We start from the raw sequence: 17,321 nt of genomic DNA on the forward strand, positions 1-17,321 counted from the left end.
GACTCAAAGAGCATGTGCAAGGCTCTCTAGGGGAAAGTTTCGTCTGCCTGGGAAGCTTCCAGCTCCCACCTCCTGTGAGGCCCAGGATAGTATCCACAAAATGTGTGACCAGTGACAGGGTCTACGCATGGCACAGTAGCCTGCAGGAACCAGCAGTGTTACCAATTTATTTGCAGCAAATAAGGAGACCATGGGGAATTATTTTCAAAGCTGTGGCTCCTTGACCAAGAGAAAGCAGGGGTCTTTTATTTCAGATGGGGAATGAATATTCAAAAGGGAGAGGTGGGTATTTGCTCATGCAGATACAGTTTGAAAGCATGCTTCCACATACATCACGTTATGGTAGTAAGGCCTAAGCTCCACCTGGGTGGAGATTTTAACATTAAAATGAAGCAAAGGTAATAATCTCTTGGACACTTCCCAGCCTGTCTGCACAGGTATCACTCTTGTGGTGGTGTTTGGATAGGCTTTCAGGGTGGTTGGTGATTGCATCTCTTAACATGACTAAAAAACAATTTGAAGAAACAGTTAAGTGTTTCCAAAACCTCCTTTGAGTTACTCAGGGCAGTTAGTTGGTGACAGCAGGATGGAGACTTAATCACCTTCAAGTGGTGTGGGATACAGGTCAGGCCTCTGCATGACTTCAGCTTCCTCTGTTATTTCCTCCTCAGTGTCTAATCTACCCACTTTTAGACTGGGGACTCCAGGAAGGTCTGCAGGTGTTGAGAGAGAGCAGGTGTCAAGAGACCAATGTTTTCCACAAATCAATGAATGGAATCTGCAGGGGCAAAGATCTAAATAACAAAAGGCCACATACAATATAGGATACACTGCAGTCACACCTTTCCAATGATTCACAGAGAGATCTTTAGATGTCAACTTAAAAATGTGCAAGAGTGGTGATGGTTGCACGACCCTATAAATATGTGAATATACTAAAAAACACTGGATTGTACACTTTAAAAGGGTGAATAACAAGGTATGTGAATTATATGTCAATTTTTTTAAATGTGCAAGAGAGATACAGCTAGGGTGGTGAACTATTCCAGTTGGCCTGGAACTGAGGGAGTTGCCAAGATACAGGACTTTCAGAACTAAAACTGGGAGAGTTCTGGGCAAATCAGGACAAGTTGGTCTCCCTAGGTACAGAGTTTTACGTCTGTGTGCCATCTGGCCTCCAGCGAGGATCTGGACTGTGTTCTCCAAGAACAGGACATGGCTGTTGGGCCAAACAGGAAAGCCCAAGTCTAAAAATTATTAATGTGGTTTAGGTTCCTCACATCTCCAAACCCTACAAAACACATCTATTGGTGGGATATGAGATTCCAAAAATTTGACAGAGAGAAGAAGAGATGAAAGTCTATCTGGTCTTTGGATGTGGCGCTGGAAGGCAGTCCCAGGAAAGCAGAGCCTGGATCATGGTGGCACAGTATCTGGCACACAGGTGCTGATAACTATTTGATAAATAACAATCTCTCCATAGCATCCGCTGTAGATACCCGGCAGCTTGGCGCAGCATCCCCAAGGGATGCAGATCTTATGGACTTTGTGAGGCCAGCACACAGTAGGGTCACAGGAAATGCTGGCGGCCAGGCGCCGGCCTGCTGCCGGCAGCACCAGGAGCACTACGCAGCCACCGCTCCCCCGCGCCCGCTCTCGTCAGCCCGCGGCATCTGGGCTCCCCGCCGCTCGCGACAGCTGCCTGGGAGAGGGGAGCGTTGCTTGGGGAACACTGGGGACGCAGAGAAATCCCGGCGTGCAGCTGGGGAACTCCCTTTCCCACAGGGCCGCGCGCGCCACTCCATTTCCCACAATTCCCGCTCCGCTTCCGGCGCGGCCGAGGCGCCGCTGACGGCTTCCGGGTTTGGGCCTGGCGGTGCAGTTGAGGCGGAGGCGGAGGCGGTGGCGGCGGCCGAGCGGGACGCTGGCGGTGGGAGTCGGGGAACCGGTATGGACGTTACGGGGCAGGAGACCGACTGGCGGAGCGCCGCCTTCCGGCAGAAGTTGGTCAGTCAAATGTGAGTAGGGGCCGGGGCGGCGGGCCGGATCCGCGGACCTTCTCCCCTCAGCCCTCCCTCGCGCGGCGGGCGAGGCCCAGGCCCGCCCCGTGGGAGACCTAGGGCGCCGGACTCGTGGGGGTTCGAGGGCCCCGGGGACCCGCGGAGTCCCAGGGCGAGGCCCTCCCCTGGCTGTCCCCTCCGTTCTCGGCCGACGCGGACAGCTTGTTAGCTTTCCTGGGGCCGAGCTCTGCAAACCAAGGGCCCTGGCTTATGAGTCATCGTCCTGAGCTCTCCCATTCGTCATTGTGTGCTTTGGATGTAGACTTTCCCCTGCTTTGAATCACACTGAATACGAAAAAGGAAAGGGGCAGCCCATAGTAGCTTTAGCAGGGCTGGGTGCTTTGTGATTCCTCTTCGGAAAAGCGCATCAGGGTGAGAGAGAGATCGGAGGAAGATGAGGTTGAGAGGCTAGGTGGTTGGGCAGTGGGGACGGAGAATCTACGGGTGACAGCCCCCTCCCCCTCAACGGAGTGTGGACTCCGCGAAGGGTGGCAGGAAGAGGCTGTCAGGAAGCGACTGTCGGTTGGGAGGAGGGAGTGGAGAGCTGGGGTTAGTGCCTCCTCTCCACAGTCTCAGCGGTTGAACCCCTCAGTGCAGAGGTTGCTGGTGCCCCCTAGGCTTTTCACCTAGCGGAACTCCAGCTCCTCACCGCCGACTGCTTGTTTCATTTAGCAGCTTTTTACTGAGCTTGCTGGCGTGTTGTGCTAGCTACAGATTTGCCTGAGACAGCCCCTGCCCTCAGGGAACACGCTACCTTAAAGGAACAGCTGTAGTGCATTCTTTCTCCTAGGAAGTATTGACAGTTTGCTTGAACAGGCCAGGGGCAGCCTTGTAGAGTGGGTGACAAATAAATTCAGTCCTAAAAAGACAAGTAGGAGTGTGAAAGGGCCATCATTTCAACTGAGGAGTGGGGAAGTGTGAGCGTTCACTGCATAGCACGGATATCGCTGTAGGCTGAGATTTCTGGCGTTTGAGGAGTAAGGAGGTTCAGGAGATGATAATAAAATGAAGGTGAGCAGGTGCTGATGCATTAGTGGTGGGAACGCTTTTGAGCCTGTATTTATTGTGTGGCCTACTTTGAGATAGTGAAATGCCAGAGTTTGGAAGATCCCCCGAGTCCCTGGAGATTAATCAAGAACGGAGGAGAGAGGCCAGTTAGGCCATTATAAGTTTTGAGCACTTGGGGTCTGGGATCTGTCATTTTTCATCCCTGTGTTCCCACTGCTAGATCACTGCCTGTCACATTGCTCCATAAAATGGTTGTGGAATGACTCAGTCAGGCAAGAGATTATAAAGGCCTACAGTAGACAGTGTTAGAAACTGAAAAAGGAAGATGATTCCAGAGAACGGGAAGAGCGGAGCATAGACAGTCTTTGATGACTGACTGGATGGAGGGGATGGGTGCAGCAGTGTGAAAAGGAAGGAGGGGCAGAAAGCCAGGAAACCTCTTAGTACAGTGGAAGGAGTGGGGACTGTGGAGTGAGTGGCTCTGGGCACTGCTGTGGAAGCCTGGGGACAGTTGTGTGGATGTTGCAGAATCAGTGAACATTGTTTTTTGGATGTACTGGAGTTGTCTATGGATGAAAACTTGAGAGATGGCCCACTTCAGGGCTCTTGCAAGAAAAGCCCCCGGGGCAAAGATTCCTCTTTGGAGGAGCCCGGAATTTAAGAGCAGGAAGAATGAGTTCCCATCAAAGGAAATGGGGAGGGTGAGGGAGTGTCAGAGCGCCGGGAGGCTAATCGAAGAGTCTCTGGGTGTGAAATCTGACTGGATACTTAATAATTCAGCTTCCTTCTGCTTCCAGGGAAACTGGGTTCATTCTTTTTTTGTCAGATTGCTGCTTGGGTATGAGTTTTCTATTGCTGCCATAACAAATTACCACAAATGTAGCATTTTAAAACAACACAAATTTATTATCTGACGTTTCTGTAGATTAGATGTCTAGGTGGCTCAGCTGAGTCTCCTGCTTAGGGTCTTACAGGGCTGAAATCAGGATGTTGTCGGGGGTGCATTTCTTCCTGGAGGCTCTGGGGTAGAATTTGCTTTCAAGCTCATTCAGGTTGTCGATGAAATTCAGTTCCATGCAGTTGTAGGACTGAGGTATCCTCGTTCCTTACTGGCTGTTAGCCAGGGCTCAGTCTTTGTTCCTAGAGGCTGCCTGCATTGTGTCTCAACTCCTTCTCTGTGGCCCCCCTCCAGTAAGGGTGGGTTCCTCTGCCGCATATCTCTGACTTCAGCCAGAGAAAATTCTCTGTTAAAGGCTCAGATTTGATTGGGCCCACTCGGGTAATCCAGGATTATGTCCCTATTTTAAAGTCTGTAACCTTAATTGCATCTGGAAAGTCCCTTCTGCCATATTCACAGCATATTCACAGGTTCCCAGGATTAGGCCTGGACATCTTTGGGGAGCCCTTCTGCCTACCAGTGCTGGGATGAGCAGTTTCAAAGGCTGGCTTCCTAACATGGTGTGGGTGTTCTCAGTTCTCAGATTTGTCTGTTTTTCTCCAGGGTTCACTTTGAAAGTCGTGATTCTTGGTGCCTTGATTTATTGTGTTCATAGAGTTAGAAGAGAGGATTTGGATTAGGATACTTGACGTATTGTTAATTCCAGCTTCCTCCGGGGTTTATGCTGTTGTTTAAAGCTGGCCATCTTGGGAAATGTTTTGAACCCAAGTAATTTATAGTTGAATGAGGGCATAAAGAATGGATAGCTAAGTAGTGAGAAGTTTGAGTGGAAGGGAAAGCATCTGAGAGCAGGTTCACTGTCTTTGCCTGGCTCTTGGATATCTATCAAGAGAACAATGCTTCAGAGCATGGGCTAAATAAACTAGTCTCCCAGCTCCCACTGCAAAAGGCCCCCACTGCAAAAAAGTGGTTTTGGGTTGGGGCTGGTTAGGAGAGCCCTCCATTGCCTCTACCTCATCTGGGCCCGTCCTGGGCTGCTGCCTGCCCTCACTCTCCACTGCCTTGCTGAAAACCTATCAGTGATTTCTCGGATGTCCCACCCTCCCAGCCTTGACGGTGGCCTGGCCTAGCCACCTCTTCTCATAACCCCCATCCTGTTTCAGCCTCTTTGGTCTTTCATCTTCTTGAACACTCCAAGTTCTTTTTCTCTCTCTTTAAACAATTTATTATCAAATATTTAAGTATTCAATAATAGGTAGACTTCCCCCTGCTGTATTCATGACCAGCTCCTTCTCATCATTTAGGTGTCTGCTTAAATATCAGATTCTCAGGATTCTTCCCTGTCTACCCTCCCTGAAGCTGATCACTCCTCTGATATGTTGTATTGCAGCCCCTTTTAGTTTCCCACAGGACCCCGATCCTACAAAGCATGGCACCTGGCGTATAAACGCTTATTGAAGAGTGCAAGAGTAAGTATTTTCCTGGGTGCTGTATGCATCACCCTCTCATATGACAGTGGCATTCTGTACCTGTACAAACGTGCATTGTGTAGCTCTGAAACCCTCCACTTTGTCCTCTCGTTAGCTGAGTGGCCTTGGATACTTAACCTTTCTGGATCGTCTCCCAGATGATCTGTGAAATGTCAGGAGTCCAGTCTGTCTCACAGGGATGGTGGGAGGGAAAATGAAGAGACCTCTGCTCCATTCCTAGTAGAGGGCTCAGGACTCAGCGATGAGTTCCCTGACGCCGCCTTCCTGGGCCCTTGCAGGAGTAGGAGCCTTGGATGATGAAAGTGAAACCCCTGAGCCTCATTAGGGGAATTGATGACACTTAAAGGAGCCTGTGGGGAGGGTAGTTGTGAACCTGTTGGTGGGGTCAGATAAGCTCTTTCTTGAACATTCGCTCTCCCTGCAGGACCATGGGAGAAGCCCCCCTTAGAGCTCCCGAGCCAGCCTTCCCTGAAGGATTGTTGGGATAGCGTTGAGCATGTCTATGGTCTGTAGGCTCCCAGAGAACAAGCATGTGTAAGTAGTGACCAGCACTGCACCTGACAGAGAGTGGGTAATCAGTGAATGAGTAAGAGGACTTCATCAATCATTTTTTCCCAATTCTTTGAGATTTTTTTCCATCTTATTCTTGAGACTTTTGTGCCTCCCACCCCTGAGTACAGCAGATTGCACATATAGTAGTGGAATAAATAAATGTCTGTTGGGCTGAACAGATTGCAGAGGTGAGGAGACCCTGGGGAGGAGGGCAGCCCCATATTGGGGTTCTCATCAAATGCTAGGTGGGGCTCAGGGAGCATGGAGCAGAGTTGGGACAGACAGGTCAGCCACCTCTTCTGGTGAAGCCCCCAAGGGAGATGTGAGCTCTACGTTGGCAACCTAGGAGATGCAGATATTTCAGCCTAGATGGTAAGGAGAAAATTGAGTGCTGTTTAGCCAGAAACAAAATAAAACAAAGCAAATAAACAGAAAACAAACAACTGAACAGCAACTACCAAGGGTCTGGAGAGGCCTTCAGAAGGATGGATAGTGCCCTGAAACTTGCACGTCCAGATCCTCCCTGTTGGTTTTGGTCCCTCGCACAGGCAGAAGCGGATGAGTCTTGGCCGAGCCTTTTCTGTGGCTTATCCCACTCAGGCCTCCCAACAGCCCTGTGCCCTCCTGGTGCTTTTCTGGCCCTTGTTTTCCAGCGGGGAAGCTGCTGAGCCCTGCTGCTTTCTTCCAGCCTGGTTTTTGTCTAAATGCCTGGGCTCGTTTCTGTGTATAACTCACTGCTAGAATGTCCACTGCCTGAGGCCAGGAGCCCTGTCTAATCACCTCCAAGCCCCAGTGCCCCTGATGGCAACCAAGAAGTGATTGTTGAGATGCTGACTTAAGAGTCTTGACCCTTGGCTGTACTGTGTCTAGACCAGGAATGACAGTGACCCGAGGGGACCTCAGTCATCTAGCTGCTCAGGAGTCCGGGGCTTTCTCAACAGCAGCAGCTGACATGTAGTGGGTGTGCTGTGTCAAGGCCTGTTGCAGAAGTTGACGTGTGTTAGCTTATCGCCTCTTCATGCCTGCCCTGCCAGATGTACTTGTTCCCATTTTTAAGATGAAGAAGCTGATGCAGAGAAAAGAGGCCACTGCTGCTTACAGTTATACTCTGCATGTTACAAATGAATACTTGCTGAAGTGTAGCAGGACAGGAGAGGCAAACTGTCTTTTAATCTTTGAAAGAGGTCATGCCTTTTTTGCGGTAGTGGGGAGACAACAGCTGGAAATTAACCCAAGCCAAGTGCACTGGGAGAGCCAGTTAGAGGAGCCTGCTGGTGGTGGGCATCCTGTTGGCAATTTTAGCAACTCCATATGGGTCATTGGGCCCCAAGCAGTGGCTGGCCCTTCTGCCACTGTTTGGCACAGCACCGCAAGCCCCAGCTGATCTTTAGCCTCTACACAGGCCGCAGCCAGCCCCTGAGCCCCACCAGCTCCCTTTTGTAGGTGACCCCACCCACCTATCACAGCTGCAGCCCTTCTGTCCATTCCTGACCAGGAATCTTCCAACTGTTACTGCCATTCCTGACCGGGGGCCTGTGGCTAGTCTAGGACCCGTGTTTGCCGTTTGAATTGGGTAGGACTGTGACCACATGTTTGTCTCCCTGCCGCTGTCACGGAAGGCTTGGGGGTACCTGTTTCCTTTAAAGCATTCCTCAGGACAATAATGTTGGCTACATACCCAAAGGGTACATTTTTAAGGGAATTCTGGTGAATTAAAAAAAATTCAAAATGGAAAGTTTAAATCATAAAACTAAATAGTGTAGTTTAAAAATTCCATGGCCATGTACCCACCACCCAGCTTCAAGTTTTCAACTCTTGCTTCATGGACTCCACACCCTGCCCCCAATTATTTTGATACTCAATGTTTGGCAGCCCACTGCCTGTGGATTCAGCTCGGAGCCTGAATCCGTCCTCCAAGGTCTGTGCCTGCCTGCCCACCCCATCCTGCTGGGCTGCCCAGAGAGCCTCACAGGACCCCAGCTTTTTCTTGCCCTGGCTGCTCTGTGTCCTGTTTGTTCCCCTGCCTGAGAGACCCATCCTTCCCATGGCTGAGCATTGCAGTCCCATCCCACTCACCCTGCCAGGACACTGGGCCTCCGGCTGAGCCCCTGCTCTTCACACACACTCTGTTACCTGTTTGCATTCGGATTGTTTGGAAGCTTCTTTCTCCCCTGGTCTGAATCCCTCCTGGCAGGAACACTACAAGTGTTTGTGAATCAGAGTTGATTCTTGCCTTGCTGGGAGTGCTGTGGTGTGCAGGATTCCAGAGTACCGTTGTGGCGCCGTTGAGGCTCTGTGGTGATAGTGGGCCACCCTGACAGGCATTCACCTCAGAGTTGGAGAAAGTCGTAACACTCGTATAAGAAGCTGCAGGCAGACCGGCATCCTCACAAGCCACTGCTGGATGCACATAAATTAGGCCATTTTTCTGGAAGACTGGCGATACTATTTATGCCAGTAACCTTAAAATGTCCGTTTCCTTAGGAATTCCTCCAAGGCTAGAAGCAAGAGAGTGTGCAAAGCCTGGTTGTGATGAGGATGCTGACCTCCACATCATGTCCGGTGTGGGACAGAGGAAACAAGCCAGCGGTGGGAGCTGGGTTAGATTTGTTGTTGTAGCTATAGGTGGCAGGTTTGGTGCTCCTGTTAAAAAGGTTGTGGGAGGGGACAGCCCTGTGGCCAAGTGGTTAAGTTTGCGCCCTCTGCTTCAGTGGTCCAGGGTTTCACCGGTTGGGATCCCGGGTGTGGACATGGCACTGATTATCAGGCCATGCTGAGGCGGCGTCCCACATAGCACAACCAGACGCACTCACAACTAGGATATACAACTGTGTACTGAGGGGTTTTGGGGAGAAGAAGAAGAAGAAATTTAAAAAAAAGAAGATTGGCAACAGATGTTAGCTCAAGTGCCAATCTTTAAAAAAAAAAAAAGTTGTGGGAGATGCTCCGTAACATGTTGATATCCAGCAGAGCAGGTTAGCAAGCAGGATGCGTAGTGCAGGCTGAGTTTTGTTAAACAGATGTCCTTAGCTGGTTATCTGAGTGATTTTAATTTTCTTTGTAATTTTTAGTACATATATATATTGTGTATTTTTGTTAACAGTAAACATATATTCCTTTTGTAATCAGAAATCTTTGAAAAAGAAGTAGACTCTGTCTGCAAGTGAGGAGGAGGTAAGCCATAGTCACACAGATAGCTACTGTAAGGTGGAAAGTCATCATGTACTCTGCCTTCAGGGTGGGTATCCTCCCTCCGCTGGGCCCTAAGTGCCAACTCAACCTTTTTAAGATGATTCTATCCTTTCCATGACTGCTAAGAAGTGTCAACTTTAAAATAAAATAGTCAATTGTCTTACCAGCAAAATGAGTTTATTTGGGAATAGCCAGAGGAATTGCAATTTGGGAAATGCAAACTATGGCGGACCATAGGCTAATCCAGATAACAAAGGAAGAGAGCTTGCTTTTCTAGAGAAAAAGGGGGAGTTGAGAGGGGCCGTTCTGAATGAAAGTTCATTGGAGGAGGGTAAGAGTTCAGGGTGGCAACAGCTCCTCATTAGCTGAGTTGTGGTGTTTTCCATTGCCTATGCTTATTGCTGGATGAGAAGAAAATCTTCCTTTCTCTTGCAGAGGGTAGTAAAGTAGTAGGCAACTTCCTGTTGGAGATGCAAGGTACAGTCTCTTGCTGTTTGGGGTTACTGACGATGAGTGGTAGGGAGTAATAACTCCCTCTAAGGCCTTCCCAACTTGAATTTTAGTTGAGATTTCCTTCGTTACTTTTTTTTTTGAATTTTTTTTATTGAGTTCATAATAGTTTACATCGTTGTGAGATTTCAGTTGTACATATTTCTTGTCTGTCACCAGGCAAGTGCTCCCCTTCACCCCCTGTGCCCACCCTCCATTTCCCTCCCCCAGTAACCACTGAACTGTTTTCTTTGTCCATGTGTTTGTTTATATTCCACATATGAGTGAAATCATATGGTGTTTGTCTTTCTCAGTCTGGCTTATTTCACTTAGCATAGTACCCTCCAGATCCATCCATGTTGTTGCAAATGGGAAGATTTTGTCTTTTTTTTATGGCTGAATAGTATTCCATTGTATATATACATACCACATCTTCTTTATCCAGTCATCTGACGATGGGCACTTGGATTGTTTCCATGTCTTGGTTATTGTGAATAGTGCTGCAATGAACATAGCGGTGCATGTGTTACTTTGGATTGTTGATTTCAAATTGTTTGGGTAGATACCCAGTAGTGGGATAGCTGGGTCTATGGTAGTACTATTTTTAGTTTTTTGAGGAGTCTCCATACTGTTTTCCATAGTGGCTGTACCAGTTTGCATGCCCACCAGCAGTGTATGAGGGTTCCCTTTTCTCCACATCCTCTCCAACATTTGTTGTTCTTTGTCTCCGTAATTATAGCCATTCTGATTGGTGTAAGGTGATATCTCATTGTAGTTTTGATTTGCATTTCCCCGATGATTAGTGATGTTGATCATCTTTTCATGTGTCTGTTGGCCATCTGTATATCTTCCTTGGAAAAATGTCTGTTCATATCCTCTGCCCATTTTTTGATCGGGTTGTTTGTTTTTTTGTTTGAGTTGTGTGAGTTCTTTATATACTTTGGAGATCAACCCCCTGTCTGATAAATGATTTGCAAATATTTGCTCCCAGTTAGGGGGTTGTCTTTCCATTTTGTTCATGGTTTCCCTTGCTTTGCAGAGGCTTTTTAGTCTGATGTGTAGTCCCTTTCATTAACTTCTTCTTTTGTTTCCCTTACCCTAGTAGACATGGTATTCAAAAAGATGTGGCTAAGACAAATGTCGGAGTGCACTGCCTATATTTTCTTCTAGGGTTTTTATAGTTTCAGTTCTTACATTCAAATCATTAATCCATTTAGAGTTAATTTTTGTGTATGGTGCAAGATAATGGTCTACTTTCATTCTTTTGCACGTAGCTGTCCATCCTTCATTACTTGTCACAGAAGCATTCCCCTTTTTTATTTTATTAAGATCAGCCCTAAGCTAACATCTGCTGCCAGTCCTCCTCTTTTTGCCAAGGAAACCTGGCCCTGAGCTAACATCTGTGTCCATCTTCCTCGACTTTACATGTGGGATGCCTACCACAGCATGGCGTGCCAAGCGGTGCCATCTCCACACCCGGGATCTGAACCGGTGAACCCTGGGCTGCCGAGAAGCAGAATGTGTGAACTTAACTGCTGTGCCACCGGGCCGGCCCCTCCCCTTTTAACTGAAACTGTCCTTCCCGCTGACCGTCCCTCTGTGCTGGTGCGAGAGCCCCAGCCAGATGTTCCCTGGTCCGTGCCAAGCCCTCTGGTTACCTTTATGGCTGGCTCTCCCTCTGTCGTTCTTTCTCTTCTGTGTCATAGATTTGGCCTTGGCCTCATCTCTTCCTCATGACCCCTGATGGCTTAGCCCATGGCCGTGCCTACTTCCTCTTGTGTTTGTAGAGCCCTCATTAGGTACATCCTGGATGCACCTAACAGATAAACTCTTTTTTCCTGTTTTTACACTCATTTTTTTGTCTTGCCACCTGTATTATAAATTCCTTGAGTGTAGGATCTGGTCTTATACCTCTGGATCTCATTGAGCTCCTAGCATGGTGCTCAGATGAGAGCTGTACAATAATTGCAGGTATGGTTGTAGAAAACTACAACTGTGCACTTAACTGCTGCGCCACCAGGCCAGCCCCGAGCCTTTCTTTTTTTTAATTGAGACATTTATTTAAAGACAAAGTGGAATCCACGCTCTTACTAGATGCTTCTGTTTAGCAGATAAACAAACGAGTTCCCAATCCCAAAGAACAAAGAGAATGCACTAGGAGCCCAGGCGCAATCCGTGAAACCACCACCCTGGAAGGGAGACGCTCCCCTCCAGTTTAAAAGCGAATTGCTTACTAACCTAGGTGGGGCCTGTTTATAAAGGTCTGTGATTGAATGAGTTAAGTATCTTGAGGTGGATTAACTGGTACTTAGGACAGTGAGTCCTTGGAGAAGACATTTAACCTCTTGAAGTCCCAGTTCTCCTTACTGTGAGCTTTTTCTTTTGAGATGTTTCAAATATACAGAGAGTTGCAAGCGTAGTATACAGAGTGCTTGAGCCTACCCTTCCCTCAGATTCACTGATTCTCTCACTTACACACATCTTCTTGGTACTCATACTTGATGAATAGCAGCCGAATGCTGTCTTGCTCCCTCTTCCTTCTGGACCCTATTCCGTCTTAGCCTTTGGCCCTGCAGTCTTCTCTTAGCTCTCTGCCTGGGAATCTGCCAAAGGGGTAGGGGTGGGTAAGGAACTGTAGTGAGATGTTACCTGGCTACAGGTCAGCCTTTGAGCTGAGCCGCTAGTATCCATCTGAGAGAGGGACAGCAAGGCAGGTAAGGGGCATCTAGGCCAAGGGCCCAGACCAGAAAGGCCCCCCCGCCTCTTGGGCTCCTGCTCTTCCCAGCCTGTGTACCCTGAGCTCCTTCCTGTGCAGGCTTTGGGGAGAGAGTGCATGTCAGTTAAGAAATGGGTCTTCCGTGTCTCCACTGTCCTTCTGTTCTGCTTTCCCCTCTTTCCAACTTCCTTTCAGTCCTCATCACAGGTGACGTTTGAGGAAGTGATCTGGCTTCCGTGTATGGGAGGGAGCCCCTGTTATAAAGTAGAAAGAATGCTGGATTTGCCCTGAGAAGCCCTGATGGATCGCCCCGGGCCCTTTAAACACTGCTAGTCCGCTTTGATTCCTGCTAGGGAGGATTCACGCTTGTGAAAATGCTGCGGGAGTCCTGCCAGGTGCTCTGTAGTTGGAATTCAGGCAAGAGGCTGTTCAGGTCCCAAACTAAGGATGGGCAGGGGCAGGATGCTGGGGCCAGGGCTCAGGAGCTCTCTCGTCTCAAGTACTGTTTCTTTGTATTGAAGTTAACATGCCTCCTACAGCGAACAGCACAAGGACACAAGTGAATGTTCACATATGTAAATGACCCCATAGCCACCAGCCAGACCTACGTCTTGAACAGGCCCAGCACCCAGCAGGCTCCTCCCTGGGCTTCAGCCAGTGCAGACTCTGCCACACTCTTCTGATTTCCCTGGCCATGGACGCATTTGTTCTTGAACTTCCTATTGTTGTAATTACGTTCAGTACAATCTTGTGTCTGGCTCCTTTCATTCCGCATCAGGTCCATGATTCATCATCCTGGGTAGCAGTTGTTCTTATTTATGCCATGTGTTATTCCATTGCATGACTCTACCCCAGATTACTTTTCTGTTCTATGCTTGATGGATGTTGGGGTTAGGTCCTTGTTGGCTATGTGAAGACAGCACCAGGGGTGTTTTGGGTCATCTGGTACATACAGACTCTCTGGGTTATGCACCCAGGGCTGAGTTGAGGGGTGTGGCCTTCAGCTGCAGCACATTCTGCCAAACAGTTTTCCAGGCGCTACCAATTTACATTCCTACCAGCCACGTAGGAGAGTTCCACTGGCGTTGTCAAGGAACCTGCCTTTATAATAAGAACCCTTGGGGACTGTGCATGCGTTTATGTGGGAGGAAGGGGAGGAGAGAGATGGGTGTGCATCCCAGAGGGAGCTGGCCCTGATTCTCTGCTGATTCTGAGAGGGGGGCTGCAAGGTGATGATGTGCAGAATGTGTAGGGCTGTCAACTCTTCAAGGAGAAAAGTCCTGCAGCCAGTGGGAGATTCAGGGAAGAGTAGTCAGCTGCAGGAGGCCCGTGGGGGAGCTGTCCTCGTGTTTGGGTGGAGGCAGTAGAGGAGATGGAGCAGAGGACTGTGGTGGGCAGAGCAGATGTGGAGAAAGACAGGGATGAGAGGATGTGGACACAAGAACGCCAGTCCCAGCAGCTTGGGCCTGTCTCCATCTCCTCTTTTGGTCAGTGTGTTCAGGACTTGTGGGTGCAGTACTTCATTCCCTTCCAGATAACACTGGAGAGGATTTCAAAACAGAAAGGTGTTTTCCAAAATCTCTGCCCAGAGATGGCTGTTACTGACATTTTGATCTGTTTCCTCCAGTCTTGTTTCTGTGTGCGTATAATTTTATTTGCATGTATTTTAAATATGTAAAAATATATCTATCTGTATTTTTATTTTATTTATTTGTTTGTTTTGAGGAAGATTAGCCCTGAGCTAACATCTGCCTCCAATTCTCCTTATGCTGAGGAAAACTGGCTCTGAGCTAACATCTGTGCCAATCTTCCTCTACTTTTTATATGTGGGATGCCACCACAACATGGCTTGATGAGCGGTGTGTAGGACCACGCCCAGGATCCAAACCAGCAAACCCTGGGCCACTGAAGTGGAGCACGCAAACTTAACCACTCGGCCACAGGGCCGGCCCCTGGAGAGCTCTTGAGAGTAAGTCTCCTCCAGGCTCCTCTGCACAGTTATCCCGCATGCTTGACCTGAGCATTTTGTTTACTATCTTGTTAAAGGTTCCATTATGGATTTTTCCAAACATTCACGGAAGTAGAGATAATAGAAAAATGGTCTTCCAGGTACTTTGAGAGTTAGCCACATATAGCCAATGTTTCACCCATCCCTCCCTGGACTGTTTTAAAATCGCATCCCAGACACTGCATGATTTCAACTGCCAGTACTGGAGTACAGCTCTCTAAAAGATGGAGCTTCCCTCCCGCCCCCAAATGCCACAGAATCATGTGAGGTAATCATTTTAATAAATTCTTGGGTTGGCAGAGAGCATCCTTACCACATGGTTGCCTGGTAGTGACTGGGACGTGCTAGGGGCTGTAACTGGGGGCGCTGGAGTGGTCCCAGGCCTGGAGCCCAGAGTCTAGTGCCTGGAAAGGGATCAAGAGGCCCCTCCAGCTCTCCTGGTTCTCTTAAGGCCAAACGAGCAGATTTGAATAAATGACGAACTCCTGTAGTCTTCTGAAGCAGCTCAAATAACTACATGCTCTTTAAAGGACAGTAGTGTTTTCTCTAGGTGTAGTTTTTTCATTGATCTGGTTCATTGGGAATTAAGAAATCTTGAGAGGAGAAATTGGAGAGCTTAAACAACCTAAGAGGAATGTGAAGAAAGTGTTTTAAGTTTCTTGTGTTTGTATGATTAAAAAATTTTAATACCCTTTCTTACATGTAGGTGGATGGTTAAATTCTGAAATACCTTTTTTTTTTTTCTGCTTGAGGAAGATAGCCCTGAGCTAACATCTGTGCCAGTCTTCTTCCACTTTGTATGTGAGTTGCTGCCATAGCATGGCTGACGAGTGGTGTAGGTCCACGCCCAGGATCTGAACCTGCAAACCGGGGCCGCTGAAGTGGAGTGCACTGAACTTAACCACTACACCACGGGGCCAGCCTCTGAAATACATGTTTTTATCTTGTTAAAAACCACTTTTTTTTTTAAGGTTTTATTTATTTATTTTTAAAATTTTTCCTTCTTCTCCCCAAAGCCCCCAGTACATAGTTGTATATTTTAGTTGTAGGTCCTTCCAGTAGCATGTGGGACGCCACCCCAGCATGGCCTGATGAGCAGTGCCATGTCCGCACCCAGGATCCGAATCAGCAAAACCCTGGGCCGCCAAAGCGGAGCGCGCGAAGTTAACCACTTGGCCACAGGACCCGCCCCTAAAAAGCACTTTTATGTTTCTTTAAAAAGTCAGAGAACCAGAATGTAGAAGTGTGCTGACAAAGAAGTCGTAGTCGGGGATCTGGCCTGGCAAACATGCTTGCAGCTCCCTGTGAGTTTCAGAAGACGCCCTCCCTGTTGAGGGCAGGTGTTTGCTTTCCTTACTGTTGGAGGCTAAACAGTTGGTGTATTATCATTTCCTGCCTCCGAGATGAAACCACTTGGGGCGTTGGGGCAGTAAATCACAGCCGCAGAACCGAGAGAAGACCTAGGAGGGCACAGGATGCTGCTCTGTAGCTGTCTGAGGACCTGGTATATGGTCAGAAGACTCGACTGAACAACCCTGTGCAGGTGGAGGGCAGGGAAGGAATTTTCTGGCTGTAGTTGTGGTGAGGTACCTCTCAGGTGTGTGGGGGGTTTAGGGTGGTGACGAGGGGAGACTGCTTTGCCAAGTGCCTCTCTGACCATTCTCTGACCCAGGGGCTACTGGGAGAACTGTGGAACATGGTAGGCTTTTTGAGACACTCCTGGGGTTCAAAATTGCTGATGAAGCAGAAGTTTCTTGTCTCTATGTTGACTGAGTCGGAAAGTTTAGAAAGTTGAAGGAGACCTTTCTTGATAATAACTGATGTTCACTGAGTATTTCTCCATGGCAGATTCTGTGGCATACTCTGTATGTGCTTTTGCTTTTTTTTTTTTTGGTGAGGAAGATTGGCCCTGAGCTAACATCTGTTGCCAATCTTCCTTTTTTTTTCTCCCCAAAGCCCCAGTACATAGTGTATATCCTAGTTGTAAGTCCTTCTAGTTCTTCTATGTGGGACGCCTCCCTCAGCATGGCTTGATGAGTAATGTGTAGGTCCATACCCGGGATCCAAACTGGCGAACCTGGGCTGCTGAAGCAGAGTGCATGAACTTAACCACTACGCCACCGGGCCAGCCCCTGTATGTGCATTTTATCATTTAACTTTTAATTATGTATTTTTTATTTTATCAAATTAATATATCCACATAAATTTTAAAAGTCAAGGGATGATAAAAGACTTAGGAGAAACTGTGGTGGTTCCCTACTCACTGTGTCTGCCCTGTGACTCTGCTCTTTTTCTGGCATATGCCAGTGATTCTAAGTACTGTGCATGTGCTGCCCTCTCTAGTCGTGATGTTTATGAGTTTTATGAATTATCTATTGACTTTCTCTTTGGCTTTGTACAGCCATTCTCTCTGCTGCTCCTTCATTCTGCCAGTATTTTACCTTCTGGGTAAATCGGTAATGAACGCTTACGTTTCGTGCCTACACAAATGGTATTCACAGCTGAGTGTAGTGGCGTACTGTGATCATTTTTTCCCCCTAGAAAAAATTGCCTTCTTAAAAATCGGCCTAGCTTTCTGTGTACCTGTGGTTAACTCTTCCCATATCTTCCAGTCACCTCTCTGGGACAGTTCTCCCTGTGCTAAGTGCTACCAGGCCATCTGTCTGTTCCAACCTTTTTCCTGGACCTCCTTTGTGGAGCCCTCGTGGGCAGTGGCCGGGGGCGTGGTGAGGACAGACCTCGGTGTGCTTGTTTGTTGTCCGCTGTTGGGTCTCTGGTTTTGTGTATCCTGTGTTTTGTTCTTTTGGGTTCACTCACTCATAACACTCGCTTCCAGAGAAAGGGCTTGTGGGAGTTCAGTTTCTGGAGGCTGTGTCAGTTTGCATGCATATAGACTTCTGGGTTGGAA

The 17,321-nt window shown here is 48.2% G+C and overlaps 1 protein-coding gene across 4 annotated transcripts in view; it reads left to right on the forward strand.

Moving 5' to 3' along the window:
• Positions 1–1,847: 1,847 nt before the first annotated feature.
• MED15 (mediator complex subunit 15) overlaps positions 1,848–17,321 on the forward strand; it is a 66,539-nt gene continuing 51,065 nt past the window's right edge. For 2 of the 4 annotated variants that reach the window (XM_046639424.1, XM_046639423.1), the window contains exon 1: positions 1,848–2,018. In XM_046639424.1, the coding sequence (XP_046495380.1) occupies positions 1,951–2,018 (68 nt within the window). In that variant the 5' untranslated portion in view covers positions 1,848–1,950. The remainder of the gene's footprint in view (positions 2,019–17,321) is intronic. The other 2 variants (XM_046639422.1, XM_046639425.1) reach the window with 1 other exon arrangement.

Source organism: Equus quagga, chromosome 15, assembly GCF_021613505.1.
Source record: "Equus quagga isolate Etosha38 chromosome 15, UCLA_HA_Equagga_1.0, whole genome shotgun sequence".
NCBI classification, from domain to species: Eukaryota; Metazoa; Chordata; class Mammalia; order Perissodactyla; family Equidae; genus Equus; species Equus quagga.